The sequence below is a fragment of the Eulemur rufifrons genome, chromosome 20 (assembly GCF_041146395.1).
Source record: "Eulemur rufifrons isolate Redbay chromosome 20, OSU_ERuf_1, whole genome shotgun sequence".
NCBI lineage: Eukaryota > Metazoa > Chordata > Mammalia > Primates > Lemuridae > Eulemur > Eulemur rufifrons.
Window position 1 is genome coordinate 11771448 of NC_091002.1, and position 18030 is coordinate 11789477.

At 36.5% G+C, this 18030-nt stretch overlaps 1 protein-coding gene across 1 annotated transcript in view; it reads right to left on the reverse strand.

Annotated features, from left to right (window-relative positions):
• RALGAPA2 (Ral GTPase activating protein catalytic subunit alpha 2) overlaps positions 1 to 18030 on the reverse strand; it is a 313050-nt gene that overhangs the window by 170363 nt on the left and 124657 nt on the right. Inside the window, exons 21-23 of the mRNA XM_069495868.1 lie at positions 13534 to 13727; positions 12607 to 12705; positions 12216 to 12371 (exon numbers count right to left, since the gene is read on the reverse strand). Of these exons, the coding sequence (XP_069351969.1) occupies positions 12216 to 12371; positions 12607 to 12705; positions 13534 to 13727 (449 nt within the window). The remainder of the gene's footprint in view (positions 1 to 12215; positions 12372 to 12606; positions 12706 to 13533; positions 13728 to 18030) is intronic.

Sequence of the window (18030 nt, forward strand, 5' to 3'; positions counted from 1 at the left end):
TTAAACAAAGGTGCTTGAAAGCAGATTTTGAAGGAAATGAAGTAGTAGGAAGAACAGGGATTTGAAGATAAGATTCCAGTAAAAGATATCACTAATTTGCTCTCTGACCTTGGACAGATACTTTATCTTCTGAACAGCAATTTTGTCATCTGTAAGATGGGAATGAAAATGCAACATGCCCCATTTTGCTCTTATAAAGGGCAAAGGAGATCACATCTGAAAGCATTTTGTAAATTCCAAAGCCTAATGCATTATTCTTTTTACTAAACAACAGTAGCATTTATAATCATGATCTTATTAAAATATTAATTTTCCAGGATCATTTATTTGAAAAATAAGACTTTGAAGCAGATTTGATTTAAAATCCACTGGTTTAAAAAAGTCTGAAATGGAAGCCAAAGCATTCTGATAATTTCATACAAAAACATTTAACACATTAACTGCCATGTGAGTTGTATTTAACTCACGCTAGTTTTGAGCCTGGGGTCTCGTGACGCAGATGTAACTCACGATTCACCTTGGGAGCTGTGAGAACTATTCTTCAAGATGCATATAACTCATACACAGAAAACAATAAAAATAACAAATTTTTCATTAAATTAGAAAGGATCGTTTGGTTTCAAAGTTTTGTTTTGTTTTTTCTGGTTTTTTTTTCTCTTTTTCTTTTTCTCTTTTTTTCTCTCTTTTTTTTTCCCTCTTTTTTTTCTCTTTTTTTTTTTCTCTTTTTTTCTCTCTCTTTTTTTTTTTCCTCTTTTTTTTTTTATTTCATCTTTTTCATAATAAAACATGGTGGCCCCAAGGAAAAAAATTTTTTTCTAGTGTGGCATTCAATGTGTTAGTAAGTTTACAAATTTCTCGAGTGCTGAGCTGAAGGTACCATGTTAGTTGCTGTGAGGCTCTGAGGCAGAATGAAGCATGGCTCCTCTTTCCAACAATGACCTGTTAGGGGTAGGGAAGAGCTGTCTACAGCTGAGAGTGAGGCCAGGCCAAGATCACAAGACCCCTGTATGGATGGGGCCAGCTGGCAGGCCATGGGAACCAAGAGGGAGAAGCAAACAGGTGACACAAGGCACTAGGTCTTAACAAAGGGAGCTGCACATGTTCAAATAAGACTCTAATACAGGAAAAAATGGTAGGTATTTTATTGTAATGTCTTATTACTAAAAGGTTCTCTTTTGCTAAAATTTCTCTGGCCCACAAATACCTACCAAAGAATATTTTCCATGGGAGAACAAAAGAAAAACTGTTTATTGTTTCTTTAGAAAATAATGTTCTTTCTAAAATGTGTTCCAGTAAATAGCATTAATTGCTGAACAATCTGCAATTACCACACTACCACTTATTGTTATATATTAAAAAGAAATCGACAAGAAAAGATTATTCCTCACAAGGAAAGCACTTTCTCACAGAAAGAAAACTTGCAATTTAAAATGCTCTTCTTGATGTTATTTCCTCATATCCAAACCTAGCCTTTATGAATTTATAAACCAGAGTCATGATTTAAAATCTCTTATATTCAAAAATCATTTCTTTCTAAATGCCAGTTACAGAAAGTATCTCCCTCCTCAAGTGTAACTTTAGTACTTGAAATACCTCTAGAAGCCATCCCTCTGTCTCTCAATGCCTTTTTCCCTAAAGAAAAATGTGACTTCTCTTAAAATTTTTATAGAATTCTAAATGAGAAAAGATGATCTTGTAGATCAACAGGCTATATTCCAAACAACAGGAGAATCCTTTCTGCAGTGAATATACATACTAGTGCCCACTGAAGGCTAACTATAGTCACCTTCCCAAGGTCCCAGAGAGTCATTAGAAACCCATTTCATAGAACAAGTGGCTCAAGCCAGAAAAGGCCATGTGGCCACTGACTCAAGGATGCAGTGATGTAAGGGTAAGGTTAGGCACGGCTCAAGCTCCGAAGTGGATGTTTCCTTTTCCCGAGGCTCCCCGAGAGGCAGCCAAACATCTTTGGACTGAACACTTTAGAGCCTCAGAGATTTACAAACACAAAATCAATCACCTGCCATATTGGAACAGGAAACTGGTTTAGAAAGTGTCTCCTGATGGTGAGCTGGAATCCATTTATTAGTCCTGGCTCTGGAGGTAAAACAGCCTAATCTCTCTCTCCCCACATCACTGCTTCAGACATTTGAAAAAAGCAATTATCAGTGTCCACATGCCAACTCTTCTCCATGAAAGCTGTTCTCTCAGCTATCCTGCTTCCTCTCAGCTACTAGGGCAGTGCCCACGGGGGGAGTGGAACCTGAGCCCCCTTCCTGCCTCTACGCATGCATACAGTGCCTCGGGCTTTGCGGCTGCAGGCCACACCACTGTCTAATTTGGGCTTCCAGACAAAATCCATCTCAGATAATTTTCATGTTAACTTGGAATTAATCAAATCACTCCATGTTTTACTTCTTACATTGATTTTTAAAAAATAAATGCAGAATTTAATAAGTTGAACCATATGAAACCGTACCCCCTTTTTTGAAAATAGTCCAATATTAGCAATTTTCATATAATTCAACCTAAAACATTTACCTCTCTTACTTTAATCTTCCTGGTTAAATTTTTGTATGTTTTACTTTCCTTGGTTAAATTAAGAGAACTAGTCTTTCATACTTTTTTTGATTGCTGAGTTTTGTCACTTAATGTATGATGTCTAGATCTTCTCTTACTTAGTCTAGTGTCATCTGCACATCTTCTAGGATGAGGTTTCTCAACTGCAACACTGCTGACCTTTTGGATCACAAATTCTTTGTTGTGTTTTTGTGCACTGTAGGATGTTTAATAACATCCCTAGCTCCCATATAACAGATGCCAGTGCACCCCACTCCCCTTAGTTGTGACAACCACAAGTGTCTCTTAGCAGGTAAAATTCCCCTGCCCCCCCCAAGAATCACTATTCCAAGGTAATGAAAATTGATTAGCTCACAACAGGACAAAGTTAATGCCTGCCTTGAAATTGATAGTTGGAGTCAAAATTTCAACCAAAGCAGTTCAGCTCAGCTGCCTTGGTCACTCATTCCCTATGATCCCACATGGATTTGGAAAAGCCAGAATCAAAAGGAGGTCTTTTTTTCCTTTGATTTTCTATCAATCAATACATTTACTGAGCAACTACTCTGTCTGGGAAACGGTAAGATATACTCCAGTGGCTCTACTAAGGAAGATTATTCTGGTGACATGGGCCTTGCAAGAAGAGGTCACAATAGAGTCTCCTTCCAGAGAGAGACCTCAGGACAAAAGGACATGCTCTCTACTGAAAAATGTAGGCCAGCTTATACACTATATCATACGGTAACAGTTTAGTAGGAACAAAATCTTTTATTTTTCCACATATACTGAGCTGCTATTATATTGCATTCTTATGCTTTATTTCATGTAGCATGTCTTATTAAACATATGGGAGACTTGTGGCGAAATATACATAATTCATATTCCTTACTGATAGCATTTACTTGAAAGAAAGTCTTTACACCTTTAAATCCAACAAGGGAAATCAAACAAAACTCTAGTTTCTGGCCTTTCAGGTAGCTTTTTTTCCTGTTTGGATCACTCTCCCATGCTATCATCTTACACTTCTTAAAGCTGTGAAACAAGTTCACCGCATATGTGTTAAACCTCATAACCGAAACTTCTGCCATCTGTTACCTTCTACATATTTCTACTTTCTTTATTGAGGTATAAGTGGGATCAGTCTGCAGATTAGTGAAAATAATTATTGGTTTTACAGCTGAAAAAGAAAAAAACCCTCCCACTTATTGTTTGGTGCAGCCATCTACCTGGAATCTCCATGGCCACTGACAGCTGAACAAAGTTATAAACAATTTTTCTTTGACAAAACTTAACTAATGTATGACTTGTACATTGCCAGGAAACTTTATGGGAAACACTCAGAAACAAATGGATAGTACCTGCTGGTTTGCTAGTAATTATATAATAACTTCTATATTTTATCACTCTGAATTTGTATAACAAGCACATAGTAAGAATTATTATAGACTTAACAATACATGTCAGGAGAGGGCTGACATATACACCGCCTGTCCCAGTAAATATTATCCTTCCATCAAACCTAACTCAAACCTGAAAGTTTTGTTTATCGCTCTAGTAAACTCTTATATTCAATAAAATTTCATTAATTTGAATAAAGTAAATTCAAATCAAAACTATTTTTAGCAAAATAAAAGGACTCGTTTATAAGTGTCAAATTGCCTTCAAAAACCAACAGTAACAAGTAGATGTTCTGGCTAACAAAAATATCAAGCAACAGAGACATTTAGAAGTTCTACTTAAATTTACAATTTTCACACCAACTGTTAGAATTCCAGCAGGGTTAGAGAATATGTTCTTTTACGTAGAGAGAAAGTGCCCCTAGAAATCTTTCCTACACATTTCTAACTCCTAACAGGCAAGAATTCTTTGGGGACACCCCTTGGTGTATCCTCTGTCACACCTGCTTTTTAGCCTACCCTGTGCTATGATGTCCAAGGTGAGCAAGGGGTCACCATGACATGAGTCGATCTTTATAGTCACTTCTCTCTTACTATCCCTACTCTCCTTCCTTTACTCAATTCATCTTCTCACCTTTCGGAATCGATGTTTGATTTGAGAGATAGTGGGAATAGTGCCAAGAGACTCTGCCTTCCAGGACACTTACTACTCAGCACTATATCCTACTAGTCCAAAATATTTCTCACACACACACACACACACACACGCGCGCGTGTGCACAAAATACATAAAACATATACATACATATTATATATACATAAATATACACAATATACACACGTAATAAATTCACACACACATATATACAAACCCCATCTGTGTCTCAGTTCTTGCTAGCCCTCATTACTTTGCTCCTGAGCTATTAGAACAACTCCCTTTCTGCGCTTGTTGTCATCATTTTCTCATGATTATAATCTATCCCCCACAATCACTGTGGGTAAAGCTTCTTAAAATGCTTTCTTGCTCACGTTGAGCGTCATGGTCAAACACCTTCAAGAACTCCCCATTGTCCATGGGATGAAAACTACTCTGAATCAAGAATCTCTATAATGCTGCCTGGATTCTTGTCCACATATTATTTACATACATACATCTGGCACTAAATCAAAACCACTCCAGTTATTGTTTCCTGAATATGGCCTGAGAAGTTCTGTATGTTTGGCATGTGAAATTCCATCCTGCTTCTTGTCCTACTATCTAAATCCTACCCATCCTTGAAAGTCCTATTGAATCCTACCTCCTCTGTGAGCTGCTTTCAAACAAACTTAGAATATTCAACACAGTCCAATCTTTATAACGGGTATGTCACTTATTTGATCCTTTGCACAAATTGATAGATATTAAAGATATTTGTTTCTGTGTCTTGTACCCTTAGAACCTGACTAGGTCTTTTTACCATGATGGAGAAAAATATTCAACAAGAAAAGATTATTAAACCTTGTGCCACATATTCAGGAAAGACTGATGTGACCCTAATAATAAAATACCTAAAAATAAATCAGAGGATCCAACAAGAATGCTCAATGGGAAAGGGCCGGAGAGGTTCTCTAATCCAATTCATTCACACTTGACCACCTGGGGCTAGGCCGTGGCCCCCATGGCCAGTGAGTGACAAAGCTAAGTCTATCTCCCAGGTCTTTTAGTTCCCAATACGAGGCTTGCCATCCGTGAAAGTCATACATTGAATATATACTGAAGTTATCTTATATCCTGAATTTGTGGAAGATACATTCCCCAATTCTTAAAAACCTTAGGAATAAAGCCCAGAATTAGTCCTATTTTTACTCATTGTACAAGCCTGTAGTTTTTTAAAAAATTGTTTTTAAATTAAGCTTTTACAAAGTTAGCCTTCTAAAGCTCTACATTTCCTCTGCTGATACATCTCAAGGTTATTATTTAATCCTCTGAACACCAGTTAGATCTTTAAATTCATAAATATGTACTTTATCCTGATAGCATTGAACTAAAATCCTACGAATTTCAACCTTGGTAAAATCACTTGCTGTACAGAATGAGCACTTTAGAAACATGTGTTAAAATTATTTCCTTGGATATGAGACAAACAAGGTCCAATCTGTCACCTTAATTTTCTACTTTTTCTAGAACTGAATACTCGTTTATGTTTAGTTTTAAATATGTTTAGAAATTTATGTGTATCTACCCTATGTTTTTCTAGTTATAAGTCTAAATTTTCAGCAAAGAACAATTCTCTGACTGAGAAAAGGTGATGCAATTATTACATATCACTGCATGATGCAGCTGTCTGGAGTTATTAAAAGAATCAGGTATGGCCAATTTACAAGGATCACCCCTGCACCTTGCTTTCAAAGCTCACTGCTGAGTCTTATACTCACTGAGGGGCCCCGTGGGATCTTTTTACAAACGACTGTTTATTATATTATTCCATCATACACCTCATGAGAGGAGGCTGTAACATCCGTTAAGAAAATCATGAACTACTTTGTTTGACTTCTGGGACAGACTATTGCTCTATGTATGGTGTTTAAAATTATTTTCTTTAACACTGATGTGGCAAAGTGTTCATTAAAATATTAGGTTAAATGGAAGTAAAATGTTTCTACAAGTTAAATATTACTGCCTACAAAATAAGTGGCTAAAATCAAGAAAAAAACAGGTAAATTAAATTAATGCTACAAGTGCATTTAGCATCTGAAATATAAACCGGTGTTGATCATGTGTTGCCAGTGCCCAGCACGGCACCTTGCAGTCACTGGCTAAGCCAGGGTCTTACTTGCAAACAACAGATTCCACTTTTCTGAGATTAAGAGGAAAGGGATTTATATCAGGGCTTCAGATGGCTTACAAAATTTCTGAAAGTGCCAGGGAACCAATCACAAATCTCCACAGCCAGGAAAAAGGTGGCAAGCAGATACACTCAGCCACACCACAGCAGAAGGCCACTGTCTGCTCTTGTGGCCAATGGTGCTGGTGCTGAACAGAACCTCCACGATAGGAGGACCCCGCTCCCTCTGTGCTGCTACCCACCATACCCCACGTCTGCTTTCAAGTGCCACATAGGTACCTCCGCTGGACAGAACCTGGGTCAATGCCAATTCAGCTGCAAGGGGTCTGGGACACGCTGAGTTCAGCTTTTGAATTTCCCTCGAACAGAGGGACCATTGGGTAGGGCAACAAGTGGGTAGAAAGTGAGCCAATGGCCATGGACACACAAGAAACGTTTCTAGATCATAAGCAAACAAGGGTGAAAAAAACAGATCATTATTTTTGTCTGACCCACAACACAGGGAGTGGTTATTTCTCCACATGTTCTGAAATTCCACAATGGCCGGTTATGTTTTTTAGTCAAATCATTATGTTCAAAAGTAAAAAAATGTACGGGTCAAGAAAAAAGAACAATACCTTATCAGAAAAATAAAATACATGATACTCAAGGAGTTGCTATTCTTCTTCTTATCCTCCTCGATATTAAACAAGGGCTCACACTGAGGGCTGTCACTTCCGTGTTCCACATCCAGTGCATTCTATGTTTTACCTCTTTGAAGTCTTCGAACAGCCCTCTGAGGTAGGCACTATAATTATCCTCATTCTACAGATAAGGGAACCAAGACACAATGAGCCCAAATGACTTGGCTAATAAGTGATAAAGCCAAAACTAGAACTCAGGTTGATTTGAGGCCCATGCTCTTAACTGCTACATTTTATCACACTGTATTATACCATATCACAACTTTATGCTATTAGGATTCAAATCTGTAGCTACATAGTTACCTCAGGACAGAACAATACACACTTCTCCACCTGAGAGAAGCCTCATGCTTTTTTGGTGTGTTACAAAATACATTATAGGCGAAAATGACAAAGATACACATTTCCCCCACGTTCTATACGCAAATTTACAAAAGTAATTTGCATTAATGTAAGCTTTGCATTTAAAAGAGAATTCACCTTTGATGTATAACAGACAAATTACATTAAGACATTAAATCTGTAAGTCATTGTTAAAAAACAGTTTGCTTATTTTGAGCAAAGAAAACTTTCCAGTCTTTGATATATGTTCTTACAAACATGAAAATAAAATTCCTTTCCTCAACTGTCCTTTTCCATTTCACACATATTGATCTTTCCATCTGTTTTAAATAATCATGAAATTAATAGGAACTGTTTTTAATAAATCCAAATCATAGATTCTTTCATGTTAAAATTTTGGGGGGAAGACAGAGGTGAAAAAGCAGCTAAGCATTAGGAGAAACTAAGACCAACAAGGAACAGTTTTAGAAAAGAAACTCAAAGATGATGAAGAACTGGGAAGGCAATCATGGAAAGGCATTTGCAGGTTGAGGTGGGGGTCCTTGAATAAGGGAGATTCTGAAGTGGGGTGCAACCAAGGGCAAAGCCCAGATAAAATAAAACAGAAGGGAGAAATAAAACCAAGGGCTGTCTGACCAACATGCTAGCTGGGAATTAATGGAAAAGACACACCTGGTGGAATAAGTCAAACCTGCATGTGAATTCTAAACAGCCTTTTTAACATTTGGCGTTGGGCAAAAGTTCTTGGTATTTGTTCAACCTTCGTTATTTATAAAATGGGCCATGATATTTCCCTAACTGAATTGTGGAGAATAATCAATGGGACAACACCATGCAGTCCCCAGCACAGACTCTGGCACTGTGGGTGCTGGGGAAATGAGTACCCTCCAACTGTGCCCGCCAGGCACTAAGCAGCTGAGCAGACAGAAGCCAACTGGAAGACCCCTTCACAGGTGGGCTGGGCAGTGCTATAAGTCACCCCAAATTTTCTTCATAATGTTTAGTTATTTTAAAATTGTTTATAATCCTAATTATTTTCTAAACCAATAAAACAGGATCAATTTAAAAAAAAAAAATCCATAACCAAGGAAAAAAGAAAGCCATTTCAAAGCATGTTTTCAATCACAATAATAAACCACAAACCCATACTATATATATAATGTGTACTGTGGGAAATACTATTTGATAAGGTCATTGTGTTAGTTATTAAATTATTAAGTCATTAGTATAGCTAAAACTGATTAAAACAATACTAAAAACAGTTGTTTTGAGATACACTATGTTTTTAATTCTGGCTGTTTGGTGTATGTATTATATTTCTTTGATAGAAATGATTACATTTGTTTATATAATGAATTTGCTATCACATTAGATAAAACCAAAATTGTACTTGATTGTTAGAGAACATAGGGCAATTTGTGAGATATCTATTTTATAAATACTCAGTTTTTTAAATTAAAAAAGGAATCTTCAATTATTATAAACACCATTATGCTTTAAAAGATTTTTTTTTAGCATCTTTGAGCTTATTTAAATTCAGTACTTTATTGGTCATTCCTGACATAATTTTGATACTCTCAGATTTAGGAAAGCACTTGGTAAAACGACCATGCCATACACTCCATAATGTGCAAATGGTCTTCGATCTCGCAGCAGGTTTAAAGCTCAGTGGTGGCCAATGAACCACAAGGCTGAGTTGTGCAGACAAGTGTGCCACCCAGAGGACAAAGGAGGAAATCCACCCTGGATTTTATTTGTAAGACAAAACTGATAAATGTTCAATTTTTAAAAATTATTTGCTATTACTTATCTTATTAAAAAACATGGGGTTATCTTTATAAGGTTTTCTCTATATAAATGAATCCTTTCAGTGCCAGGTTACATAAAAGTGTGGCTGTTTGAGATCTCAAAAAACGGAAACAAGCCCTGAGATAGTACTAGTAACAGGTACACAGTTTGCCAATTAAAAAAATTGAATTTAACCGTATTCTCTATTATAAATGCTTTCTTTTCTTTTTATAATTAATATAACATGTATTTCCAGAAGTACATATAAGTTCTGTGGCAACCACCATGGTTTATTTAGACATGTGGACCAGAAGTTAAATTAATTACCAGAGACATTTCTTACATAAATGAGAAAAGTTTCTTTCATTAGAAGGTCTTCTATGTAATTTTCTTCTGGCAAAGGAATAAAGTTTACTTAGAGTAATTTTATTTGCAGACAGTCAGGGCTTCTAAAATATATACCAATAATTGTAAAGGTTAAAGAAAACAGTCAACTCTATTAAACACACATAAAAACTTAAGATTCTAATGGCCTAACTAAAAGAGATTTATGATACCCCCATTTTGTTTTAGAAGTCAGGATGCTGGGATTACTGCTAGTTACTGGACAATCTTTTATGACTTACATATTTTACAATGAACTACAAAAGATCACTGAGCCTTCACTGAAATAAAAACATGACATACATTAAAATGTGAAAATGATTTTAAGTATAAAATTTGAAAAAAATCCTTTTTCTATACTGTAAAATCATATTTTTTTGAAAATGATTTGTAAAATCATACTTCTTGGGTTCTCAATGCTATGATACATTCTTATTTCACCTTATTTTATTATTTCATTTCCACACCAACACACCTTAAAATAGAAAGATGATTCTAAACTTACACCTATTGATGTGACTTTCTAGAAAACTCATTCTAAGGAATGCTAAGTGTTTACTGCTAACTTCAAATTTGTTTCTATTAAGTGGGAAGATTCTATAGTTGATCATTATTTCCAAGTAAACTTTTTTTTCCTGCAAAACACTGCTTTAAAGTAAAACATTGTTAGGTAAGCCTTTCTCGCTTGGTTCTTTCACTGAGGGAGCTCATTACGATCTGTGAGAGTTAATTCTCTTGCCTACTTATACCCCTTAATCTTCCATACACCCTGAGTTGCATCATTCCGTAAAAGATGCTGCCACTTGCAATGATGGCTGTAAAATATCTGAGCAGAGAATACAAACAAATATACCTCATATCCCTGTATCTATTTAGGAATGCTTAGTAAATAAATGAGACTATGGGTCTAAGTCCAGTTTTGCTATACAGATGTCCTCTACACACTGCTAAAATCAGAGCAAATATGACAAAGACAGCTCACTAGAACAGTATGCTTATTACTTCAGATAGAAGCTCAATGAGTAAGGCTCAAAGTATCAGGGGATATACTGCAAAATCTTTAAGTAGACCTCAAGGGTTGAAAAGGTCCAAGTATATTCTGAAGCAATAAAAAAATTAACCAGGAGAATGACCTCTGATATGTCCCCTAGGGGTATCAAAAGGTCTGTGTCTGCACCATACGTACAGAGAATAAAAGAAATACAGAAAGGACTGCTACTTGGCAGTTAATAAATGATACAAGTTCATTGATTAGTATTTACAATTTAAAGGGTAAATTGTGAAACACTCCTCATAGCTCCTCTAATTGATCAAGAAAACCTAGTGATAAAATGGAATGCCTTAAAATTTCTTAGCTCTTTCCTATTCCTTTCTTCCCATCTCTAATGCTCCCATCTTAGTTCTCATCATTTTTTTAAAATCTATGTTAGTTTAACCACTTCCTAACTAATCTCTATTTTCAGGCCCAATCTCCTATTCTATCCTGCCCCTGCCACATTTTCAAATCCATCCTCCAGAGTCCAGAATAACCTCTGTGAAATAACAGATCAATCACGCCACTTGCCTGCTTGAGATTCCCACATCAAGTCAAGAGTTCTCGTGTCCCTGTCCATAATATGACCCTCATGTCCTCCACAACTGGCTGGGGTCCTCCCAAGGGAGGAAAGCCAGGGGCTGGTTACATCCTGCCCCCCCAAACCCAGCATCTACAAGGAGGGTGTATAGCTAGTAGCTCCTTGGGCCTTTCTGTTCCAACTTGACCAAAACCTAACTTAAATTTCTTCAGGAGAAATTAAAATAACTCCTCATTAAGAAATGTCAAGACCCCTAACTTATGGGTAAAGTTTTTCACAAAAACATCCTAACTACTAAAATGACAGTTTTGAAACATTTTTAAAAAACAAGAATCACCCTCTTCAAACAGTAAGTGGTTGAACCCAAACAAAAAGTGGTTGAAATTGTACTTTGAGGTTGACAGCATAGACAGAGGTCAGATCATATAGACTACAGAATAAAATTCAAATCTATCTGGCACAATGCAAAGTCAGTGGGGAGAAGAGGCAGGGATGTAAGACCTGATTTACATTTTTGAAAGACCACTGTGGTTACTATGTGTACAAGACTTGACTACTGAGAAATTCAACATTTCTGATGTATTTTTATAAACCTAATACCTTTAAACAGTGATATGTAGTTTACAATCAATGGGAAATCGTGATAAATGAGTCACAGAATACCTGATCCTCGCTGGTTAATCCCAAGTGCATCACAAGGTAAAAATGCACCAGGAAATCCGAGTTTGGCAGAACGTCCTGGCGTCTGGTCATCATGGCACAGATCAGCCTGTAGGCTTGCAGTTTGCCTTCCTTATATTCATTTGGCAATGTCGTTGCCTGCCAAGGAGATGATGTTTCCAGATTAAATCAAGTCCAGATGCAGAGCATTTCAACATTTCATTTACTTCTCAGTTTTCCATAAGAGTTGTTTATGGAGATATGGGATGCAGTGGCTTTAGTAAGACCCAGCCTGTCTTCAAAACATGCAGTCTTGGGCAATTACATTTTTTTTAACTCAATTTCAGAAAGGAAGAGGAAATTGCAATAAAGAAATAAACACATATCCACTTGCCTTAAATAGCCATGATGCAAACATTCTGAGTGGTGGGATCAAGACGGGAGGAGACGGGGAAGACTGGTTGTCCAGGCTTATGGCTAGATTGTCCCGGATCTAATACACAAAGAGGACAATGTTAGGGAAGATAACACTCCATTTATCCCAACAGTATTTCAATATTGTTTTCCATGTCCAAATAGCTGCTTCTCATTAAATTTCTGTAAGTTGAGTCAAAACTTATAATATTTATAACTTTTTCTTTTATTGTAACGTCTATTGTCCTTTTGAATTGTGTGTCTGGCTTACTGCATGTTGTTTTAGATTTAAATACAAAACAAGGGCATTATTTTTCCTTGAATGCTAATGTCTGGAGAGGTCTTGAACTTCAAATGATAAGGAATTACTTAGTAAGTTATACTGCACAAACATGAATCATGTTTTGAAAGAATATTTAACAAGGGGAAAATAGATATTAGAACCAAAACAAAAACCAGAATGAAAATTGTATGAATTCTAAGATTCTACTTTTGTAAAAATGTGTTTCTCCAGAGAAATAAGACTATTAATATATATTAACATTGGTTATTTCTGTGGATGGTGATGTTAATTTTCTTTGTATTTTTCTACATTTTTCAAATTTTGTACAATAAAACCAGTATCATTTTTATAAAGAGAACTAAAACTGATTAAGTCCTATTTTTACCCTTTTTATCATATTTTTAGTATCTATAGTAATACTCTACTTTTACACTAAATAACTTGCATTCATAAAATATTCAAATTATATGTATCATGATTTATCTTTGATAATCAAATGTACTTTGTCTAAACGTCTAATGTGTGTTCCAGAATGTGTTCAGTAGTTAACTGTAAACAGTTTGTACATTAAATGATGAATCAGTTATCCTGGATTAGAATACAAAGGAGCATGGCAGGACATACCTTTGCTAGTTTGTACCAGAGTTCATAGAGGTAGCCGAAGACTTTGGCATGGATCTTGGGCGACTGGATATTATTCACATCTCCCAGTATTCCCAACACTCTTCGCCATAACACAGCGGCAGAGTCTGGGTGCCAACCAGCGAGGCTCCCTCCAGCGATAATGCTACAGTCATCTGCGAGGCATTCACTGCTATCTGTGGAGAAAAATGTGTGTTAACCCTGCAAACATAATCCTGATTTCATCATCACAGCTTTTTTTCTTTAATGCAAATTACCTATGCTTTAATTTTTATGTATTCAGGGTAAAATAAGGTAAAAAACATGAAATGACTGAGAATTTAAAACGATAGAAAAGCAGGATCAATGAAGAAAAGTCAAATGAGTTTGAGGCTTCAAACTAAAAGGACAACAAGCTAGAGATGACATAACAGTTCCTGGAGAGCCTGTGAAGGGTTTTACAAATCAGGGGAGGGGAAGAGAGAGACCCTTGAGCAGGACAGGCAGGAAACGGTGCCAGGAAATAGATGGGAAGGCCTCAGTGCCAGAGTAGTTGCTATTGGTAGGTCAGGTTTATTGGGGGTAAAACTTGTATACAAGAAATTTTTGTCCCTTTTAGGTTTTAAGGAATGTATACATTCAGGTAACTTTCAACATAAACTGCGACCATAATTGAGATATGAGAGCCCTATCACTCCAAAAAGTGTCCCTTTAGAATCAGTCCCTCCCTCTATATTCAGCCCCTCGCAACCACTGCTTTGTTTTCTGTTCCTATAGTTTTGCCTTTTCCAGAATGTCATTTACATGGAACCCTGCAGCGTGTAGCCTGTCAGGTTTCTTTCACTGAGCAAAATGCATTTGAAATTCATCCTATGGCTGTGTGTATCAGTAGTCTGTTCCTTCTTACCGCTCATTAATATTCCACTTTATAGATCTAGCATAGTTTATCCATTCACCGGTTGAAGGACATTTAGATTGGTTCTTGCTTTTGACAATTATGAATAAAGCTGCCAAAAAAATTTGTGTATAAGTTTTTGTGTAAACATACATTTACATTTCTCTTTGGTAAATACCTAAGAGTGAGATTTCTGGGTGGTATCATAGATGTATGTTTAACAAACGTTAACTGAAGAAAAGAAACTGTCAAGCTGTCTTCCAAAGTGCTGTTCCAGTTTGCACTCCTACAAGCAAAGTACGAGAGCTCCACATCCTCACCAGCACTTGGTATTATCAGTTTTAAAAATTTTAACCATTCCAATAGGCACGGAGTAGTATCTGAGGTTTTCATTTGCATTTCTCTAATGACTAAAGATGTTAAGCATGTAGTGACATGCGAATCAAACCTGAGGATGGTGAGCGAATGGGCTATATAACTCTGTCGGGAGAGCCAATCAGGGAGAAGGGCTAGTGCAAAGCCCTGAGTGTGGTAGTGAATTCAAGGCACAAGCATGTCTTTGTAATATATATCCAATTATGAAATACAAAGTAATATACATTGAAACAAATGGTTAATGAAGAATTCAATGATTTATAGGCATATCTATTTTATCATATAACATTTAAATTATGGAATTTTGTTCTTTGGATACCAATGCTTTAGAATGGCTACAGGCTGGGGAAGACTGGGTTGATTACATCTTGAGCTTCCTAAAATCATAAGTCTTCAGATGTTTAGAGAAAACAGAAAAGCAGCCAAAAACACATGGGCATTATTTATAACAAAAAAAAATTTACTTTATAGTATGTAAATAATAATAAACAGTGACAGACTGTACTGTACTTTCACACTCTTCATCCTTTTGACTTCCTTGCAGCACTTAAGATTTCTTCCTTATGCTCTTTTTCCACGATTCTGCCTCCATAGGCTTCCATGACCAAGCATATTCCTCTAACCTCCAGCAGCTCAGATTTTTCATTTTGGTTTCCATGTCCTCAACCCGGAGCTTTCATCCAAAGTTCTATCTCTGTGCTCAAGCGTCAGAGGTTCAGCACCCTGTGTTCTGTCTCCTCCTCTCCACTGGCATGTGCTTGAGTAGGCCACCAATGACCTCCATGTCGCTTAATGCAGTGCCCAGTGTTCAGTCCTCAGAAGCATTTGACTCAAGTAAACATGACTTCTTTCTGAAATGCCTCATTCATTCGAACCCCAGGTATGATATTCACCTGGAAAAATTTCAAAATTTTCTCTTTTGCTGGTTCCTCTTGATCTCATAGATTTGTAAACATTAAAGGGCCCTAGGGCTCTTTTCTACCTATTGTCACTCTCTTCTCAATCTCATACAGACTTAATGTCATCCATATTTAAATGCTATCCATATACTCACATCTCTACATGCCCATTTCTGGCCTGGATTTCTTTCTTCAATTCTAGACTCATTTCTCCAACAACCTATTTGCCAGCTCTACAAGCTCAGGGCTGAGTGGAAGCTTAGTCTGCAAGCAGGTACGGTCTTAGGTGAGTTTCGAGATGTTCTTGAAGAACCTCATTTATATGTATGTTTTTTGTTTTTTTTTTCAGGAACTCATTCCCGGGCAAAGACTTTCCCAAAAGACTCTCTCCTGCTCAGAGAGTATGTAAACTCTCATTTAGTCCCTTTGTTTTTAAGACAGCATCTCTGCACTCAGCCATGTGTTGGTGACTCCAAGCCAGAAATCCCCTAATTCACTTTCTCCACCTTCTGGAGCAAAGCAGCAGCAGCCAAGGGCGGAGGGCAATGGAGCTCGAACCAGTTCTTACACACGCTTACAGTCTTCCTGTTTTTAGCCCCACCATTACCTCTTACTTCCGTACCTACCTCAGATGGGCAATATTTAACCTTTTTGGTGAACCTGCAATAATTTTAGTCAGGCTGCTTCTTAGCTTTCCCTACAACTGACAAAAGATTCAATATTTTCGGGTCTGCCAATTTATTTACTACATGCCACCTGTTCTGCAACTTCAAAAAGTTGGTTGCTACTGTCTTTCTCCTGCCATCTTTGTCCTTGTGGATTTATGTCTTAATTATTAATAACATAAATCCTTCCAATGTGGCTTAGGTGGAGTTTGGAGAAAAATAGGGCTACTTTTAGCTGGATATGCATTAACAGGATTTATTTTAATGCCTTTGTCACTCATTTCTTTAGCTTGTTTTTTTTTTTTTTTTTTTGAATTTTTGTTTTTGTTTTATTTCAGCTCATTATGGGGGCACAAAAGTTCAGGTTATATATATTGCCCATGCCTCCCATCCCCCAGAGTCTGAGCTTCAAGTGTGTCCATTCCCTAGACAGTGCACATCGCACTCATCATGTAGGTATGCACCCATCCCCTCCCCCCACCCCATCCTCCCCAGTCAGAACTTCAAGCGTGTCCATTCCCCAGGCAGTGCGCATCGCACTCATCAAGTAGGTATACACCCATCCCTTCCCCCCAGCCCCCACCTCTGTCCGATACCCAACTGGAAAAGCCACTTATTTTATTTTCTTATTTTATAATTTTTATGTCTGGCTTTAATGCATTTATTTTCCATTTGACAGTTTTTCCCTGAATTACTTTTTTAAAAATAAACTTTATTTTTTAAAATAGTTTTGGATTTATAAAAAATTGCTAAGACAGTACAGAGTTCCCATATACTCCATACCTAGTTTCCCCTATTATTAACATCGTACATTCATATGGAATATTTGTTACAATTAATAAATCAATACTGAAACATTACATAGTCCACACTTTATTCATATTTCCTTAGGTTTTGTCAAATTTTTTTTCTGTTCCAGGATCCCATCCAGGGTATCACATAACAAATAGTTGCCATGTCTTCGTAGCCTCCTTTTGCCTCTGACAGTTTCTCAGACTTTCTGTGTTTTTGGTGACCTTGACAGTTTTAAGGAATACTGGTCAGATATTAATATTTTATAGAATGTTCCTCAACTGGGATCTGTCTGATATCTTTCCCACAGATTTTTTTTTTTCTTCCACATTTGCGTTCATGGAATGAAATTCTCTTAGTCCTGATGTACGCTGTTTTTCCAATGTTCTTGAATTTCATTTGCTAACGCTTTATGTAGGATTTTTGGCTTATATGCTTACAAGTGAGATGGCTTCTAATTTTGCTTTTTTCATACTGACCTTGTCTGGTTTTGTTATCAAGGTTACACAAGGTAGACAGAAATTAGAGAGCTTTCTCTTTCTATGTAATGGGATGGAAAAGATAAAGTTTCTCTTTTATTTGAAGGTTCAGTAAAACTAGAGGTTATCCTTTATTTTTATAAATTTATTTGAATTTATAAATTTATATTTATATTGTTTTTAAAACAATTTAAATTTATATTGTTTTTGTTTTTGTAGTTGTTCCTTTTTTCACTCCCAATATTTTTTCCTTGATCAATTTTGTCTGTCTATTTTTATTATTGTTTTTAAAAAATGGTTTTCGGCTATCTTCTCTATTGTTTATTTGCTTTCTAATATATGCATGTATGCCCTCAGCTTTATAAGTTTCCTTTTTAAAATTAACTTTATGTTAT